At 33.8% G+C, this 20273-nt stretch overlaps 1 protein-coding gene across 12 annotated transcripts in view; it reads left to right on the top strand.

Annotated features, from left to right (window-relative positions):
- The window catches only part of LOC119835109 (RNA-binding protein Musashi homolog Rbp6), a 382679-nt gene that overhangs the window by 233020 nt on the left and 129386 nt on the right, over positions 1–20273 (top strand). Inside the window, exons 1-2 of one of the 12 annotated variants that reach the window (XM_038359749.1) lie at positions 131–269; positions 1344–1431. The exons of 7 other annotated variants lie outside the window; for them this stretch is intronic. In XM_038359749.1, coding sequence (XP_038215677.1) covers positions 1420–1431 — 12 coding nt within the window. In that variant the 5' untranslated portion in view covers positions 131–269; positions 1344–1419. 4 more of the 12 variants (XM_038359750.1, XM_038359752.1, XM_038359747.1 and 1 more) reach the window with 4 other exon arrangements.

Below are 20273 nucleotides of genomic sequence, written 5' to 3' on the forward strand. Positions count from 1 at the left end.
AGGGGGGGCGCGGTGGGGTGGGGGTGGCGGTCGATGCGGGGCGGGCCGTGCGCGCGCTGGCCCGGCGTGTGGGGCGCGTGGGGACTCCTCGCTCGCGTTCACTCGGCCGCGCCGCTCCTCTCGCGCCGACGCCGGCCGCGCCGCGCGTTCTCATCACGTGTCCGCTCCGACTTTACATGTCCAAAGTGCTCAAGTCAGTGCTCCCGATCGCAACCGCGCGAGTGCTCCAGCCGATCTCCGAGCCCGACCCGACCCGCACGCCGTTCAGGGTTAGTACGCCAGGAGCGTCTTTCGCGCGTTCAGCTTTTCGGTGATCGATAGCGCGTGTTTCGAAAAGTTTATTTCGGGAGCGTAAAGTTTGTCGAGTGGAGTGCGCGCCGAATGCACTTTGCAGGGCTGCGAGTGGCCGCCGACGGGCGCGCGGCGCCGTTGTGTCGCTCTTCCTTAGCTACTCTCGACCCTCGATAAAAACAACAAACAGATTAATCGACCTGACCGTGCAATTTATTCCGTTGCTAATCTCGAGCGATTCCTTGCGTCGCAAGCGACAATAATATTCGGGATACGGCCGTAAAGTTTTGTTTAATTTACAAAATTTGCGATAAGATAAGAGTCACTACATTAATAGGCAGAAATAAAATTGTAGGATCGCATGTAACGGTGATATTAACTGTGAACGCTTCAAAGTCGCCCGCTTTTTCTTGTGTACGTTTGTAGGCTGTTTTATGGGAAACTAAATTGGGGAAAACGAGTAAAATTAACACATTTCGTACAGTATGAACGAGAGCACATCGAGGTGACTTATTAAGTATTTTTTTTAGTTTTATTTTATTTTTAAGCGCCTCATTGGTTTATTATTTTATTTGCAGTGTAATAATGCATAATATTCATGTATAAACATGATAAGAACACGATTTCTAGATTTTATAGTTTTGTTTAGAGTGTAGAAATATTTTAGTTAAAGTAAAACGTAGCTTGCATATCTAGAACTTTGAAAATAAATAAATAAATAAAAATCATAGATCATAATAGATTAAATTAAGAATATATTTACAAATAGTGAACAGTAAATAAAACACGAATATTCTGTTCAAAACTTAAAAAAAAAAATATTATTTTCAATGTTTAATTTATTGCTCGCCACTGAGTTAAAAATATCACCTGTAGCTGCTCGGTGCATCGCTTCTATGTGTTACTCGTTCATACTGCTGGTTGCAACGACTCGGCATTGTTTAAAAACGCGCCAACGATCTGTCATGAATACATCGCATTATATCTGGTATTAATGTGAGCGATATTCGTGACACAATTCTGTGAAATAATATATCAGTGGTCTATTTCAGAAATTACTAACGGTCAAAGCGTAAATAATCGAAAAATTATATTTCAACCAATCGCGTTTTACAATAATATATCACCATGACTGGTGTGGTAAGTTCATGAGCAATTTTCAATTATAATAATATTTTATATAAGGCGTTTCATATTCATACAATCATGATATTGCATCAAAATTTTTAAAGCGATTTCAATTCAAGAAATAACAAATGAATTGGCCTAAAATCACATAGAAACATCGAATCATCGTATCCACGACGCTTAATACACGTTTTGCGTGACTTCTCATAAAAAACTCAATCATACAACACAGAACGTATTGTCTACAGTTCCATTGTCAGCAGTTGCATGAAAAATAGTTTTTGTAACTCTATTTACATCGACTCCATTGTGCCAAGTATCTAGACTTCTACTTCAAACCTGGATACAATTGCAATATTTTACGATTCAAATATTACTGATGTAACATTCATTAAAAATAATGATGCTGGTTCTGTTTCTGAAAGTAATATAGAATGGGCTTCGGCAATCATTGATTACATTTTTAAAGACAAAAATTTATTAATACAGGAGCTTCGATATCATAAATGTGCACTTTAGACAAATTAGAATTTTAGATAGTACAGAAATATAGAGTTGCTTATAAAATAGACGGACAGGAGCACATCATACACGAATATAACACAAAATTCACATAGATTAGACATAAGGCTATAACGCATGTTTACGTAGATATACTTCTAGATATATGTTTGTGCGAATATTGTAAATATGTACCTAATTAAGATAATGTATGGTAATGATACGGAAGTGGTAAATTCCGCTAATGCAATTGTTATGTATAAACAGTAAGATTATTATTCACAGCGGATTTTCTCTAAATGGAATATCGATAAACATGCAGAGAAAAAGATAAATAAAAAAGAAAACGGAACATTTTTTATATTAGCACATTATATAAAGCGTATAAAAATACATTTTTTTTTTCTTAACTGTCATAACTTGGTATGAAATCAATTTTATTGTACTGGATGAACATATTGCCACAAAAAATTCGGAAATCGAAAAATCTAGAATTTACAAATTAAATGAATCGATCGATACATTAAAGAAAAAAACTATACACTAACAATTTTTTAAAACAAAACTGTAGCTAGTACAGTTTCACCTGTTGATCGCATCAACTCATTTAGAACTTGCTCAAATGCTCGCTGTGAAAATACTATGTGTATATGGAGAAAAGTGGTCGTTTTAAATATAAATAAATAAACCTACAACTAAATATAAATATACCTTATACTTAGGCCGGTCGACACTTTCAGAACATGGTCCTGAGACACGAAGAATGTTGTTCGCTTTACAAAGTTTGCAAAAATTATCGAAGATGAATATATAAACGGATTTATAACGTGGTCTATAGACGAAAAATAATTTTCTTTGTTTGCTGTGCCGATGCTTTTGATAGCAAACAAAGACATTCATGTATGTATGTATATTAAAAATGGTCAAGTCAAATCAACAATAAAAAAATATCCTGAAATGTGGTACTTTACGATTTTAATATAATCGATTAAAATGATTTATCCTTAAGTACTTTGAAATAATATTATTGCGCTTTAGCACAGCAATTGTACTTTAAGATAACAATACTTAAATAAAATTAATTTCATTCACGAATCTAAAATTTATGCTTACTAATAGGAATTTCGAATAAAATTAATGTTTGACTAAAACAAAAGTATATTTCGTATACTATATTTTTGTAACGCATAACTTGATAAACTCAATACTGACTTGATAAATTGATAAAATTTTACACCAAATAAATAAAATGTATAACGCACTACAAAATTCAACGAAACTCGTCACATCTCTTTCGCTATAAAGTTTCAAAGTAGCAAAAAAACCGTCTATTAAAATATTATAAGCATTCAACGTCAATGAAAAATTATTCAAGTTAAAATGTTTTACATTCACAATGTTTATCTTCCTGAAAGTATTTTTTATCGCAAACAAATTCGCTATTTTGTGTTGTGGAGGTCAAGAGTATAAACAGAAGGAATAAATATTTTTCAATGAAAAACAACAAAAATGCCTAAGAATATTAGAATTTTTTCTACGAAAATTACGCGGCCGATACCATAGCCGCTTCGCGATGTCATAAATGTCTTCAAAGTAATAATGCATCAAAAATACTAAATATAATAGCAGTTTTATATACCTTTATATTAACTTAAATATGTTTTACACTCGAATTCAGATAGAAATATAGAATTTTGAGTTACAAATTAATAAATGCAAACCGTAATTCATACGACACTAACAAATCCATAATAGAACAAAAATTACGTCTTAATACTAATTAGCGTTTAATTCGAGTAATTCACGAACGGTACCCTTGTAAAGCGATACCTATAGATTTGGTGGGGTTTGGGTAAGTTCCGTCGGACCTAACAGCGATTCGGTGTTCCTGTCTTTTGTAAGAAGCAAACATCTAATGATTGAAGAGGGGAGGATGATAGATGTAACTTAAATGTCTCACGCACAGATCAGTTCTGACCGAAAGGATGTGATATATCATTGTGCGTCATTAGTTTTACGCTGTAGGTAAGACGGTTGTCCATCGGGATCGAAAACGAAACTCTTTCGCTGCTTTTCTGTACAGACAATAGATTGAATGCATAAATAACAATGATTTTACAATTAGAAATTTAAGACTTTTAAACGCGACTTATTCATTATATGATTTAACGCGACCTTTCGAACACTTTACACCGAGCGTGGTCACGGGGAGACCTTTCTAAATGTATAATACTCGCGTAAAGTCAAACACAAGAAAATTATTTTGCATAATAACATTATGTTTATAAACCTAGCTATAATTTAATTAATTGCAAAGCGCTGAACTCGATTTATTCATAATTATTTCAATCGCAGACGTGTTTTTCACTCTACGGGCGACAGACAGACTGACAGATTTTACTATAAGTACATGAAACGAAGGGTGTATTAATATTTAATTAAAATGAAAATCGCTTCTCGAGTTCTTGTCGGATATGTTTGGCTTCCAATTTTATATTATTATTTCAGTTCAAATGTATTTCATGGTAATTAAAATTACATGTTAATCCTAAACAAGATTATTGTTTCGATCCCAATAATTCTATAAGATTTTAGTGTACCAAGTGCAGAATAAAAAAGTATAATTTAAAATTAAAGCTTCAATCGAAAGAAAGAAATAAATGCGATTTTAATAAATTAACGAAATTTAAATAAACATAAAAAGTGGAATAAAATATTTTAATTAAGAGTTTTCTGTGATTCGCTAAATGAGTGGGAGTTAGAGAAGCCTTTATGCTATTTTCCAACAGACATATCTAATTACTCATTTTAATTATCTATCCATATTTAGAGTTTACCGTTAATTTTTAATATAAGTACATGATTTTCCTAGAATTTCATTTTCCTACTTAGAAAGTATATAGGATAAATTGTTAATGTAAAGATTCATTGGTACAATGATTTTATTAAATAAAATTTTCCTCCTTCACATGAGATGAAATTAAATTGAACCAATGTAAGTACTACAAATAAAAGAGAACGATTATCAACTCTATCCCCTGCATTTAAAAGCGACATTCAAAATATAAATTTAAACAAAAACAAACGTAACTCAGACCTGCTTGTCTGACTCTCGTATCATTCTAATTGACTGCTACTTGTAATGTAATACAAGACCATTGCCTTAAGTTGTTTGACGAAGTAATGGCAGTTGTTCTTGTTGTAATTACTTGTAGTTTGTTTAGAAGCTTATTATTATAGCGCGCCCACTACTTCCCTTGGGAACGAAGGGTTCTGCTTGTCTTTACTAATTCAGCGCTTCGGTATATTCGAAAGCATCTATCTTCAAATTATGTCGAATTAAATATCACATGTTCGAGAAAAGTTAGCTTAATTTTTGTCTACGTAAAAACAATTTATCGATAAACATTTTATCGATTTAATAACAATAGTAGTTTATGAGCTCTTTAGACATTGTACAGTTCTTAATAAATTATTTGATAAGAACTACACTATATTGAACCCTAATATAGTATTGAAGTTTAGCTGTTTATTATATAGTATTGAAGCTTATATTTATATAGCTGTTATAACGATTGTTCCTCGAAGTAAGTTCAATCAATATTTGCAATAAAATTGAAATTTAATGGTCGAATAAAACGTTAAAATTCACTTTAAAACACTACTTACTACTTTTTCGCAAAACAAAATTTTTGCGTTATTCGCGGAGAATATTTATTAAACATTTATACGGAAAGAAACAAAGAAATAAATAATACTGTAATATATATACAAATTTAAAAATTTATTTACAAATCGGTATTAAATAACCTAAAAGGAACTAAATCAGTACTACATATATTTGTAATTAGGATCTCCTGCGTAGATAGACTTTCAAAAATCATTTCCCAACAATAATTAAATTAACAATTTATAACAAAGCAAGAAATGAAACGTTTTCCGTGTATCGTCCGCGATAATGATATTAATATTAATAGCAGTCTGGCATAGCAGATTTCAGTTCACGCCAAGATAAAGCGTATACACGATGACCGTATTTTGGCACGGACTCTGACTTCTTACGGGTATATTAAAACAATGTTACGACGATATCCTTAGAATATAAATAAACGAACGCAGTATTTGATTCATGTTCGCGTTTTGGTAGATTTTATTCGTTTAATAGTTAATATTAACATCTATTATGTACAATATAACAGCGTGTTTTTTGCATGAAATGCAATCCACACAGAAAATTTTTGTTTCATACATTTTTAAAACTCTTTTCGTCATGACTTATTCTAATATAAAAGAGTAGTCAATACAAAATTCAAAGATACAAGAAAATATTTTAAATAAATTCCTAAGTCGACTTTTCATAAACAATTTTCAATAAAATCTAGAGCACAAATATATCACGCTATTCTTAGACACAAATCAAAGTAATCATATCTAGATTTATTGCGATCTAGCTTAGTGGATCAAAACTTCACAGAACGCTCCACGGCGCATAAACGTATCCATGATTACATATAATTAATCGCTTTAACATATTTTAACTCATATTAGAGTTGAGTTAAACTCGAGTACCTCTTACCTCAGAGCAAACTTTCATACTTATATAGTTTCAATACAGTTGTAAAGTTCCTCTATGATGGTAGCATTAATAACGAACCGCTGGCGGGAGAGACCAATAGGGCGTATATTAAGTTGGACGTGTAGATTTACGATCAACCCTTTCATTAAACAGGTATTACGCCGACAGATAAGCCTACATTACACACTCGTTTATACAAGTCAGGACTTTGTTTGAGCAAATACATACTATTGTAATTGACTCGACCTCTATGTAAATTTTATGGGAAAACTTAAATCTAAAACTTAATCGTGATATGTTGGTACATTATAACTGAATGTTAAAATGTAATCTCTCGATTTTATAAAACTTTATGCGATTGTAAAATGTCGTAAGCAATCCAATTATAAGCTTTTAAACCGTTATTGCTTTATTGCCTTAATTTTTAACGTACAGTTATTTCAAACAGGATCACGGAATATTCGCTTACACAATTTAAAAGCGCTAAGCAAAATTGCAGTGTTTTAAAACAAACATTATTTCTATACGAAAATTATGACGAGGTAAAACTGTTAAATGTTTAATCAAAATTATACCCCGTTCTCACACACACCCACGTTTCTACACGAGTAAATTTGATCCTGCCACGCGAAAATTGTCTTATTAAAACGTTAATTTAGCTATGGTGTGGTGCGATGCAAGTCTGACGTGAGTCCCTTATATTGTTTTACACACAGCAATCGATTTTAAAGCTCGCTGAATTGAAAATTATATGAGGAGCCTCTGGAAGGATGGGTGCGGGCGCGGCGTTCGGGAGCCGCCAATGCGCTTGTCTTTCGGTTCAGTGGGCTTTCTTTAAATTGGCGACGGCTCTGCTAGCCGCACCGCTTATTGCATCTCTTGCCCGCAGCGTCGCGACGTCCACAATATTGCCTTCATTCGACGTTTAAGCAAATAGAATTTCCCAGTCTGTAAATAGGATAGCATTATAGGTAAATCTTTGTCGTGTCCTTGCCTCGTTTACGGGAAAGAAATTCAATTTTTATTGAACGCTTGTTGAAGTCGACGTTTATGATCGTTCCAAAGGGTATTGTATATGCACATAAATCGCTTACGTAGTTTTTTTTTTGCGTGATGAAAACCAATCGTTCAACGTTTGTCAATATATAGTTCCTTTTAAGGTTTTCTTATGTTCACGTCAGGGAATGTCGAGGTCGCTTGAAGCGAAGAACTGAATATCATATAAAAATGTTTTAATTTAGAAGAATGAAGGCAGGAGCGTTGCGTGACTCTACTTACTGTATAGAATCATCGGAATTATAGGTCGTTCTTTTTTTTTATAATAATATTCTGTATTTTCAACCTTGCAAAAATGTTTATTTTTTATTTTTATTTTTTTTTTATTCTTTTTACTCTACAAAAAAAATACATTTTTAAGAAGGTCAAATAAGTGGTAGGAAACAACTACTGAAGTATTTACTTTCAAAACTTTACTTGCATTCCCATAATAAATATGTGTATATTTTAATTAAGCATTGTAGTTTGTTGCTCACAACACGTAAAATTGATAAATATTTTAATTAAATAAAACGTATATATCATTCTATACTTAGTAAGTATTTCCTTAATTCATTTTACAAAAAACTTTCTGTATGATAACTAATAAACACGTCGTTGTTTACTTAAATCTTAATTGGTAATCAAATGAAATTATAATCTTAATTAATAGCAAAATCAAATTTACAATATTATCAAGCACAAGATCGGCACATTTCGTTCAATTTATTGGTAAGTGCTTATATAAACTATCTGATTCCAGACCGCATAGGAAATAGCCGCAAGATTTTAATGCGAAATTGAAATTGAGTTTCTCATAGTTCGAAGAACTTTCGGAGGAATTCATTGTTATAACATTTTGTATTGATTTTCACGATTATATCAGCATTTTAATATAACAAACCTTTTCAATTATATGTACTTTATAGCACTCACCGTAAAAACCTGTTTACGATAAAGCGCTCCTCGTGAATTCGTGCGTTTCGTATTGAATAGTTTTTATTGCAAATGGAAAGATAATTAAATCTGCTTTTTTTGTTAAACTGTTACGTTTTACAATCGTGCGTCATTCCAAAGGGAGTGTATATTACTTGATTGCGTTATAACTTTACAGTCGTGGAATTACATCTGACTTTACATTAACATAATTTCATTATTTCGCTGCATAATACGACTGTTCCTTGAATGTACCAGCATATAACGAACGTGGGTTGAAGTCAGCAGAATTTCCGTCTCGGTTATAATCAAATCTTGGGTGTACACCAGGGGGGTTATTATAAATGCATCTAATAACTCGGTCGAGTGACAGAAGCGAGTTGAGCGAACTAAGGCGGATGTACATAGCGTCATATCAATCACTATTGCTACGAAGCAGTTCGATCCCTTGGCACTTGGCCTAGATTCGAAATCACACAAATTTTCCTAGTGGGACTAAAGGCCAGCTAGGCAGGGGATTAGGCTAACCCGAACACATTACAACGGATAGTGGGAACTTCAATACCACGCTTAACCGCTCCACCTACCCACTTAATTTTTCCATCCCATTTACTGACCTCGAATGAATACTCGACGCAAATGGAACCGTAAATAAATCCTTAATAGGCAAGTTAATAAGTAGAAAAGTTTGAATAAGCTCGTCTCAGATCGTCAATGTTTGAGCCATCAAAAGCAACCGACTACTTTGCTGAAGTTACAGTTAAGTAGGATTTGTGTTAGACTCACGCTTCTCGAAAAGGATTATAGAAATATCATAATATTGACATCACATTTCAGTGAGCGTAATTAGACACGGTGAAGGAGTGGCTCTTTGATGAAATTAATTTATTATATCTTAGTTTGTTGTGGCAAACATATAATTAATTTGAGGCTTTAGCTTCGAGAATTTTGTGATGAAAGTAATAACATTTTCTTAATAAGAGATACATTGAATTATGCTCTGATATATTATGAGAACTCCTTCAATATTAAAAGCCAGAGTGGTAAACATTGAAGAAGATGTTTTATAAGTTGTATTTGATAAATGAAAACCATATTCAGTTAGGTACATATTACACTTCTGGCTAATTATTAAGCTATGAGGGAATTAATTTGATACGGTAATAGAAGGTTAAATCCTGAGCATTATTTTTACAAGTTCCCTGTTAATCGCCGTTCTTATAGTAAACACGCGTAATACCCTTTCATTTATAACTCCCGCCGCGACTCTTGATACAGGCTTGCCCTTAATTCCAACTTAATTAGTGTCACGCAAGTTCCATAATCCTAGGCTCGAGGATCGTACGGCCGTTCTTAAAATGGAGATTAGTACGGCAAATATCTCGAACTACAATATCCTACCAATAAAACCACTATTAATGCTAATCTACCATTTATTAAAATTGAATCTTTAAAATGTACCGTTTATATAACTGTCAGGGCAACTATATTTTCTAGTTCATCGCGAAATGTCGGCACGAAGAGTCGGCAGCGACGAGAAATTCTAAAAGAACTACACGAACTGTATTTTGTGTACGGAACTCCTTCCGTGGTCGTATACAACGGATGTACAGGAAAACGCTTGCATACTGAATAGGCGTGCCTAAAAGACACTGCGGACTTATACCTACAATGGATTACACGAAACTTAAGTATGTCACATTTATCTATATTAAACCACACCCAAAAGTGAAAAATGTGGCACATCTTAATAATCAACAAAAATAGTACAATACCTACGTTTGAAGAGACGCAAAGGATGTGATAATTAAAATAAATGAGTAAATTTACTAATTAATCTTCACTCCAGATGAAAGTTTATTCAATAACGTATTCCTAGGTAATCTCATTAAATTTTTAATCATCATTTTCAACCGTATCGACGCGCCATTGGAAATTATTTCAAGACCGTCCTCCCGGCGCGTCTGTCGGCAAATTAGTTACGTTAAGAATTTATTCGTGTCAATTTACGAGCAATTTTATTTTTGACGATACATCAAACATTATCGAGGGCCTCAATATGAGTTGCTCAAGCGCGTGTTTACAAATAAGAAACGTCGAGGAGACGAGTGCGTAATAAATTTTATAGCGCAGTATCGATTTGGATTCATACGAAATAATAATATATCAGATCGAATATAGGAATGTATCGGTGCGCTCAGCCCGAGTCCCGAAATAGACCCTCATCAAAGACAAACAGGTTTGCAGCTGTAAATTGATTTCAGTATGGATTATCCGCAATATAAAATAGCTGCTGTCTTTATAAGAGTCATATAGAGCATTGTATTGTCTAACTCATCGTTCTCTATCAGACACAATATTAATTGATCAGTGGATATGTCCTGTTACGAAGTTTTAGTCGGTTGAATTTGTTTTATCATATCATGTAATGGTGGACTAATACTTCACAATAGAAATCATATAAGAAATCCACGACAAAATACATAAATGCCTGCCAGAGTAATGGGTTAATTCAATTTTGTTTCAATTCGCTTAATATAAGATTTATATTTGAACATGTTTTTCGCTTGAGTCTACGCTTAAGAAAACTTTTTTACGGTAAATTTAGCGTCAAATGTTTGATATTTTCTTTGACGTTCTCACACTTTCTCGCACTCGGTTAGGAGAGAATTTTATTCGGAATATAATTTCGGTACAAAAATGTTTATTCACGGTAAAATTATTATGGGACGTTTGTTTTTATTGCGCGAAAAAATGCGTTATTCTATCACTTTAATACCATTTTTATTCATATGCATATTGTTTTGCAGATTGTTTATATTTAAATGTATTAAAAATTCTGAGAAATTGTGCTTTAAATTAAACAAAATAATGATTTACATTAATTTTAAAACAACAATACACACGTTGTGATTACACAGATAGTGATATCTAAAATAAATTACAATTTGATATGTTATAAATACAACAATATTAAAAGCAGCATTGTGTAAGTTTGTGCAGGAGTAACACCAGCTCTTGAGATACAGGTTAACCTAGTTTCGGAGTTGGTCCACTCATGTTATTGCAGACGCTTGTTTCAATATATTTTTATGAGCATTTGTATTGTCAAGCGAGCATTTATAAGATTACAATGTGACATTAACTAATAAAAGATATAAAATAAGATATAAATTAAAATCTTCATAATACCCCAAATAAATATTCCTTAAACACAATTTAAACGGTTGTTGACTCTATAAAGTTAATAATCTCTTTTAATACAAGAGAAGCGCATATAACTTACTCAATATTCTAATAAAGGTGTCAGGTTTGCATAAAAATATAAGTAGTATTTATAATGTCATCCAAACTACTTGCGTATGATAATTCGAGTCAGATTGCATTTGATGAAACCCGGCGCGCATCCGCTAAGCACTCTAGACGACCGCACCGCATAGATTTGCATTCTACCGTTTTTGATACGTGGGCGAATATTCAGCGCGGTGTCGGTAGGTATCTTTTCAATTCGAAGCGGCGGGAGCCGAGTGGCCGTTGAGGGCGCTCGAGTCGCGGCGCGTGCTCGAGTGCCCGCCGCGATGCGCCTGCGCACAGACCTCGCTCCCCTCAACACCCACTCCCGCCCGACGGGGTGGCGAACTCACCAGAAGGTTATTACAATTAACTGCAACCCCAACTTAAGCCTCAATTTGGCACTAGCTGCAGATTTATCCAACACGGCGCGCATTTTACAAACAATTTTTATTTTATATTTTATTCTTAGCTGTGAAATTAAATTTATAAATGAATGGTTTGTTGAATAATGCATCTGATGTATTATGAAAATTATACATTGCAATTTAAGACTGTTTTTTTAAGATATTACAACCATGAGTACTGTTTGCTGAAAGATAGTGCGTGTTATTTAAAATGAAAATCTGATTCTCAAATAATACAATTAAAAAACCTTGAAATTAATTTAAAATGCCATAGTTAGTTTAATCGTGGGATGTTACAGTTTTTTTATGAGCGACTTCGTGGTTAGAGTTAGACCATTTCCTATTACACTTAGAGCTTGATGGTCGGATAGCTCAGGCGTGTCGAGTGTTCAGTTTAAATAACTTTTATGTCTTACTACTCGTAAAACTTCCCAATCTGACGACCTCGATGCTTCTTTAAAAGAATTAAACAGTAGCTCAGTGTTCAACTAATATTAATGAAATAAAATAAGTTTTGAGTACAATATAATATTTCTAAATTGCGATATAGCAAATAAGGAATATATTATAAAGGAATAATTTACAAGTACATGAAGAAACAGATAAAATATTTTTTTCTATAAATAGTGGGTAACAATAAATAACAAAGCAATACATATAAATGATTCAATAAAAGTTTATACAGGAAAACTTGATACGAATAGGTGTAAGAATTTAAAATGTAAAACAAGAGTAGCGTAGCACTGAGCTCCCTCTATCAAAACTGTTTAGCATAACTTTATCCTTTCATAGTTTAGCTTTGTTTCTTTTGATGTTTATTTAACACCAAGATAACAGATCTATGTCGTACAAAATTATTTCAACATTTCGAATTAGTTCAATCATTTCTTAATCGTTCTTCGTTTTATTAAGTCTATTTATAGTCCGCTTTGAAAGTGAAAATAATGATAATTTTTGGACAAGTCCGAAATAGGTTAACAATATTCTCAATAAAATATATTTCAGCAAAGCAATAATAATCAATAGATAATATTTTAATGCCGCCGCATAAGATTCGAAAAGCACAAGACCGCCATGAAAAGAAGGAATTTGTCACAATCGGGATAGGACAAAAGTACTGGAGTTCGCCCGCTCATTCATCGGAGATTGTATTGAATCACAGCACCATTATACAGGCCGCACAACCACAATATATGATTTATACCCCATTATTTTCCAAATATTCCGATATCTAAGTACATTAATAAAGAAAGAAAACTAAAAAAAACTGTTGAAACGTGTCTCAAAATTAACAAACAGCTGTAGCCTAATTGCCTAGACATATTTCACAGATGACATTTTTATCTTGATTTTAAAAGATACTTAAGACGCGGAGCTCGTCCTATGATTTCCCATTATTAAATTTCACAAGAGATTACGATCCCGTTATCTTGAAAAATAACGTTCTATTCCTTTCACTACGCGCGTTTTAGAAGAACGCTTAAATTTATTGGCTTTGACCTTCCCTGGCTATGAAAATATAAAACTTTAATGGAAAGCAAAATTTACTACATTTTTTTGTTAGCAACGTAGTTTAATACCACTCATACGCATATAATTTCAAAGTTCAAGGGATATAAACGATTATATTGTTACAACATTAATTCTACACTGCACCATTGCCAAAGTTCTGTCAGAGCTTAAAAATAACATATGACGCCAATATTAATCCTTCAAACAATTTCATAAGTACGGTGCTCACGTGTTTTTCTCCGACATTAAATATTAAACCCACTCATATTATCATCGCACGATGTCACTTTCTACATGTCTAATTTGAAATTCTATTTGCCATTCAGCCCTGTAAAAGATGTAATTAACTAATTTCTAACTTATGTTCGAGAGAAACAGTAGGTACGTTGTCGTAAGTGATACGCGACATACCTTTTGTATAATTAAACTGCGGGCAAACCCAGTTTAAGTTTAATCCTATAGCCTCTTGACACCACTCTCCCGCCCGAAGGGGAGATTATTTTGTACGTCAACACTATCGACCGAAGTAGAGACGAAAACGCTCAACCCACGTCACGTGTGTCATACAAAATACGACTGTCAGTTGCGTGCTACACGACTTATATTCCAGTGCATATATTCGTTGTTTCTTTTAGTTGGGATTGGGAAAAATACAGTTAGAAGAAGTGCAGAGTTCAGTGAAACGGTAATCATTCGTAGGGTTTGCATGTTTTTGCAGACGTAAGTTATTTTTTCCGTATATAAATATGTGAATATCAAATTAACATATGCGTACGCGTACGATGTTTACACATCTCAGAAATAGGATTGCTTTGCTTGTTTGTATGGTATAAATAATATTCTAGGCTTGCTCGACTAATATTCTATCATTCACCCGCATTTCACTAAAAACCCTCATTGTTATATGAACCAGTTTCGTTCTGACACACTGAAATGTCGTAATTATGTCGGAGTCGAAGGTCGCTCAAAACATATCCGATTGTCCAAACCCTTAAAGCCTAAATGAATGCTCTTAGCGACCCAGCAATGGCTTACAACATTTAGGCCCTTATTATGAATTCTCGACATTTGCTTAATGTATGAAAATTTGAAAGAACGAACCATGTTGATGGTACTCGAAACAAAATAATTGCTACGGTCGCGCGGTCCCGGTTTCGGACTCCGCATTCATTATTCACTTTTTATTTCACCCTCCTCTCGGCTTATAATTTGACTCGAAACATAAAATCAAGTTTCATTTGATTATGCCCCAAATAAAAAAAAAATATGTACTGCTATAATTCACTTTTAACGCAAGAAATTTTCACAATAATAAGCCACGTCAAAAGAAACAACTTCGAAACACAATCACGGGAAAAATATCCTAATTTGGAACATATTTTTGTTCATTGTCTTTAAAGGCTTGTGTAAAGGAAATTTGACTTTTGTCTACGTCTTGTAACAAAGCCGTCGTAGTCAATCTGAACAATGGCGTGGTATTTTTAGTGCGAACATAGTTCTTGCATTTCGTAAGAAGAGAGAAATAGACGATGGGCGTCCTAACGCTAAGCTTTCAACTACTTTTTATGCGCGTCGGTATGAAAGGAAATATGTAGGTACACCTACACACTCCACGAATGCAACCCTTGAATATATACCGTCACTCAGATGTGTTTCGAATAGCTTTCGATGACAAGTGCGCAGAACCATTTCTCTTTTTAGACGACTAAATGCGCCTATTGTTTCGCGAACGCTTATGAGAGTATTTCTGGAGTGGCACGCTCACATCTGGGCATTTTTCTCGGTTAAGTAATTATTATAAAAGCTCTCATTATTTTAACATGATTTTAATACATGATATTAGTTCTTTGTTAGATTTCTGATAAACTTTTTTTGAATTTTGAAGAATGTTTTAATGTTTTTAGGATTTACATCACTATTTATTGACATATTAATATTCGTTTTTTAAATTAAGTAGACAAAAATTACATGAACAAAAAAGTGAAATTCAAAAAATAAAAATCACTCTTAGTTGAATTATATATGGGGATAGACGGATAAAGACATGTAGATTGAACATTTTTATTTGCTTACATATCTGTGGAACTTGAAAAAAGTCGTCTTTTGTTCGCGCGTCAAAGGCTTGAAGTACGATTATAAAGAGCGAAAGAAGTAAAGAAGCCACTTTTGTCATTTCCACGACGTACCGTGACGTACCTATAGAATTGAATCTCTTTTAAATAATTTTCAATCGCTATCAACTTATCGATCTTTGGATATTATACACCTCACGATGTAATTCTCAGAACTACGTTCATTTACGTGCATGCGCTTTTTTTTCGTATTTACCTGTTTGCGTTCGCTTTATCGGATATCAAATGAAATACGTTAATTCCTATGAATTTTTATTTACCCTTTTATGTTTTTTAAATGTTCAATCTAGGATAAAATTAAATAACATCCGGTGTAGTGTTGGTTTTTATCGTTGCCGTTACCTCTTTTGTTCCCCGGTCGCGAGTTAAGTCGGCGAATGATCAACTATATTGTGTCTAAATATTTTAAATCTCCACTTCGTTTATGTCTGAGCCAAGTGTAGTTATTCTCGGTATTAACAAGTCTGCAGAGCAACAGACAGCGAGCATCAGAACGAGATAAAGATTAATTCCGTGCAAGTGTCGGTGAAGTCGAGAAGCAATAATGTTTCATTAATGTCTGCCATTTAGAACGTACGCGGTTACAGTCTTGCGTCGTCTGACATCATTCTTACGGAGTGCCTATTATTTGAAGTCCTCAGTTTAGTCCTCTTGAACAAACGAGATGGGCTAAGTCCCAGTGAACGTTTGCCGTCGGTTTGTTTTCATATTGTTACAAATGGTACAGATCTATCGGTGGAGTCGTGCGGAGGCTAATGAACTGTGAAGGAGATAAGGTGTGCCACACGAGAAGACGAGATGATCCCCCTATCTATGCGGAATGCTCATTGCTCAGTGCGCCCAAGCAAACGCTACAGATACTTACACAATATAGTGAGGGGAGAGGAGATTAATGTTATCGGAAGCTTTGACCTGGCTTCAAAATGTTGTTGGTAGTGATTTTAATGTATGAGTATCATTGTATCATAGTTTCGGTATTCTTAAATAAAATCCTAAACATTGAAATATAAAAAAAACCTTTCATGATTAATAAAAACCGAAAACAACAATTTATAAAAGCAAAACTTTTCATTCATATGATGGATAAAAATTTGGAATTCGTGTTTTCGATTGAAAATAGAATAAAAGTTTCAGTTTAATAACCAAATAAAAATACATCAATGTAATTGTATCTGCGTCGCAACAGCATTTATGAAATTGAAGCTTGAAACGGATTTATTCGAAAGACAAAGAACGAGTAAAATAGAGCTTGTGGGCGCACAAAATGAAATGCAACGTCAGCCGAGTGGCCAGCGGGTTGCCTTTTTGAAACGTAACGCAGACCAAAATAATTTCCTCCCAGGAAAAATTGATTAATATTGCCCCGGCCGCATGTAACCTAATAAGTGACGGCTATGCTCTCTCTAGATAACTCGTAAAAATGACTTAACTGAATTTCGCGTACCTTTATGGCGAATAGCGCCTGTTTCGCCTTGTCAACAGATTTGAAATTTATTTTGGAATAACTGTTATCAAATTTTATTGAAATAATAATAATAATATCTTCATCAGTTATATTATATTACAAAATGATTCTAAAATATATTATAACATGCATAACTGTAGCAATTAAGTAGTAAAAAATTATTAGGGTGTCAAAAGTTGTATAATAAACATAAAAAATTGTGTTGGAGTAAGTTACGGGTCAGCCAAGGGACATCGCGAGTGTTACCCGTAATTGATGTGTGTAGCTTTTGTCGCTTTAGCCGTTCGATGTTTGCAGTCGCCTGTGGTCAAGTTAGACTAAATTAAATTGTTGTATTTTTCACAGCAAAATGACTGCGAGTAACCGAGTCCCGTTAACGAGGGGGCGGTAATGTCGTTTGTTCGCCGGACGCGCTGTTTGCCCGACACGTTCGAAAAATTTGTGTCACGGGTATAACTTACTGCCTTTTCGTTTTAGTTCCCAACTTAACGTTTCATTTCATTTAACTAGTATTTTTATTTCATTTTCACGTTCGTGTTACATTCGCTAACTGATTATTGTAATTTATTTACCACTCAAACTCGAGTTGAATTGCCTATCGCGTAACAAACCGTTGTTATCGCGATGCGATAAATGGGTCCGAGACAGCGAATTAAATGCCTTTAACGGTATGTCCCGACGATTAGTCAAGAGTTAATCACGACAGCGAATAATTCGTGTAATCAAATAGCTATACGTTTAATTATGGGGTAAAAAATTGCCTGCGTGAATAATATGTTTCCCAGTGGAATGAACTATTTTGTCCACGTTTAAGGTAATTGCCACCAGTTTCAGCTGACGTAGACAACGGCAAGCCTGACACTCGCTCCCTAGAGTCTACCCTTTACAATACAATTAATGAATACCTTTTATTACATTTTTATATACTATGTTTTGAATGGGACATTCTTGGATGTTTTGTGAATTGTTTCGTTTGTTATCTTTAGTAATTGAGATTAGGTTAAGGGGAAATGATAAATCGGTTTATTTTTACATTTAGCTATATACGAGAAATTTATCACAGTTATTATAACACATATTGTTGAGTTAACAAAACTATAAAATAATTAATGCGTATTCGCAACAATACGCTTGAAAATAGGTGTGAACAAGTAAGTTTATCGCCACAATAAAGGTAAATAAATTGGAGTCTGCTTATTCTCTAGTGGGAGGATCGCCCACGCATAATGTACTAGAGTGTTGTATGGCTTGTATCACTTTAATTAAAACGTTTATAATTACAATGGAATATATTTCGAATTATCCACTTTAATGTCAAGCACATTACCGTTTGATACAAAGCCGTGTATGCGTTTTTCCGGTTTCAAATATCATATAATGATACTTTTATAAAATAAACAATGTTATATTTTATTATCTATTTTCATGACTTCATTATTAATTAACGTTATTTCAAGTAATACTAGTATTACCACTCAGTATATAATAGTTTTTTTCTAATTCAACATTAAATACTCTGAAGGTTTAAATAACACAAAGGTATCGACCAGAACTAAATTAAACAGATGAAAAACGTTTGATTTTAGACGTGACAAACGGAATGGAGCGAAAATATTGTAACACTCTAGATTTACACGGAGCGTCCAGAAGTTTGAGGGGTTGGAGGGGCGAGGGCTCCGGGGGGTAGGTACTTGGACACGTACAAACCCCCTTTCAACGTTCCACGCCACTTATTCATCATTTACGTGTATTTTGAGTGAGATTTCGTTTGGGATCGGAGGGACCTTCTCACTTACATTAGTTATATAGTACGTTAAGAATCCTGTTCATTCAATTTGGCGGATCTTTTATCACTCGGAATAATGAGTTCCGTTTCGATATGTAAGCCATTATACATAGTATCATAATACATGTACGTGAAAAGACATGGTTGTTACGCTTTATGTCGAAACGAAATTGCTACATTCTGTTGTTAAATTTTCTATAGCAAAAAAAATTACTCTTGTTCTTATAATAAATAAAAGAGTGACTCATGTATATTCCTTCTCTAACTTAACTCTTTGACCACCTCCTTCACTCAGTGGTAAACGCGTTAGCGTAGAACCGAGGGGCCCTGGGTTCGATTCCCGGGGACGCACAAAAAAAATGTCTCGGTTGGGCAGGACACAGAAGGCTGATCACCTGCTTGTCTATAAAGAAAATCGATCTGTGAAACAGATGTATATCATCTGCCCCATACCCCAGTAGAGGACAGGGATTTCACTTTTTTAACTTAAATACTTCAGTTTATATTTAATTTGAGAAGCAAAGAGAAAAAGAATACTCAGCTCAGGAAACATTACTCATTAGTAATTTAAAATCCATGACGTAACTTCCGTCATTATTGATAGGAAGTTCTGTATATCTCAATAGCCATTGTTGTGCCTTCAGTTACTTTTTGCTTCGTTACTGCCTCGTATAAATATTCAAGAAGAAAACAGGTACGGCCTTTGAGACCGCGTCGCAATATTGACATTATAATGAAATCCCCTTTAAACGTCTACGCTTTGATTGATAAAATATGCATTAGATAAATACGTTAGAGTATCGTTACATATTCTTAGAAAGAAACACATTATTATGCTCCCCACTCGCTTAAATAATTCGAGTAAGTCATGTCATCTTTTGTGAAAATAGACACACACATATTTTAGACTTATAATATTTTTAGCTTACAAAAAATAAGCACATCGTGCGTTGAAAGAATATGTTTTGTCACTATGATAACACTAGTTTACACGGTTTTCATACCCCAGCTGAAAGTTGTTATTTTATTTTGTATTTAGGTAGAATTATCCAAAAAAAATAATAAAAAAATTCGGTCACGTCTGGTTTAAAAAATATTTATTAAATTAAAGAGAAATACAATTTTTTTAGAATTGATATAAAAAAAATTAAAAATGACTAATTTTTGCTTTCTTTTTATAATTATTTGAATCAGTTTCTCTTATGATGGACCA

The sequence above is a fragment of the Zerene cesonia genome, chromosome 20, assembly GCF_012273895.1.
Source record: "Zerene cesonia ecotype Mississippi chromosome 20, Zerene_cesonia_1.1, whole genome shotgun sequence".
NCBI lineage: Eukaryota > Metazoa > Arthropoda > Insecta > Lepidoptera > Pieridae > Zerene > Zerene cesonia.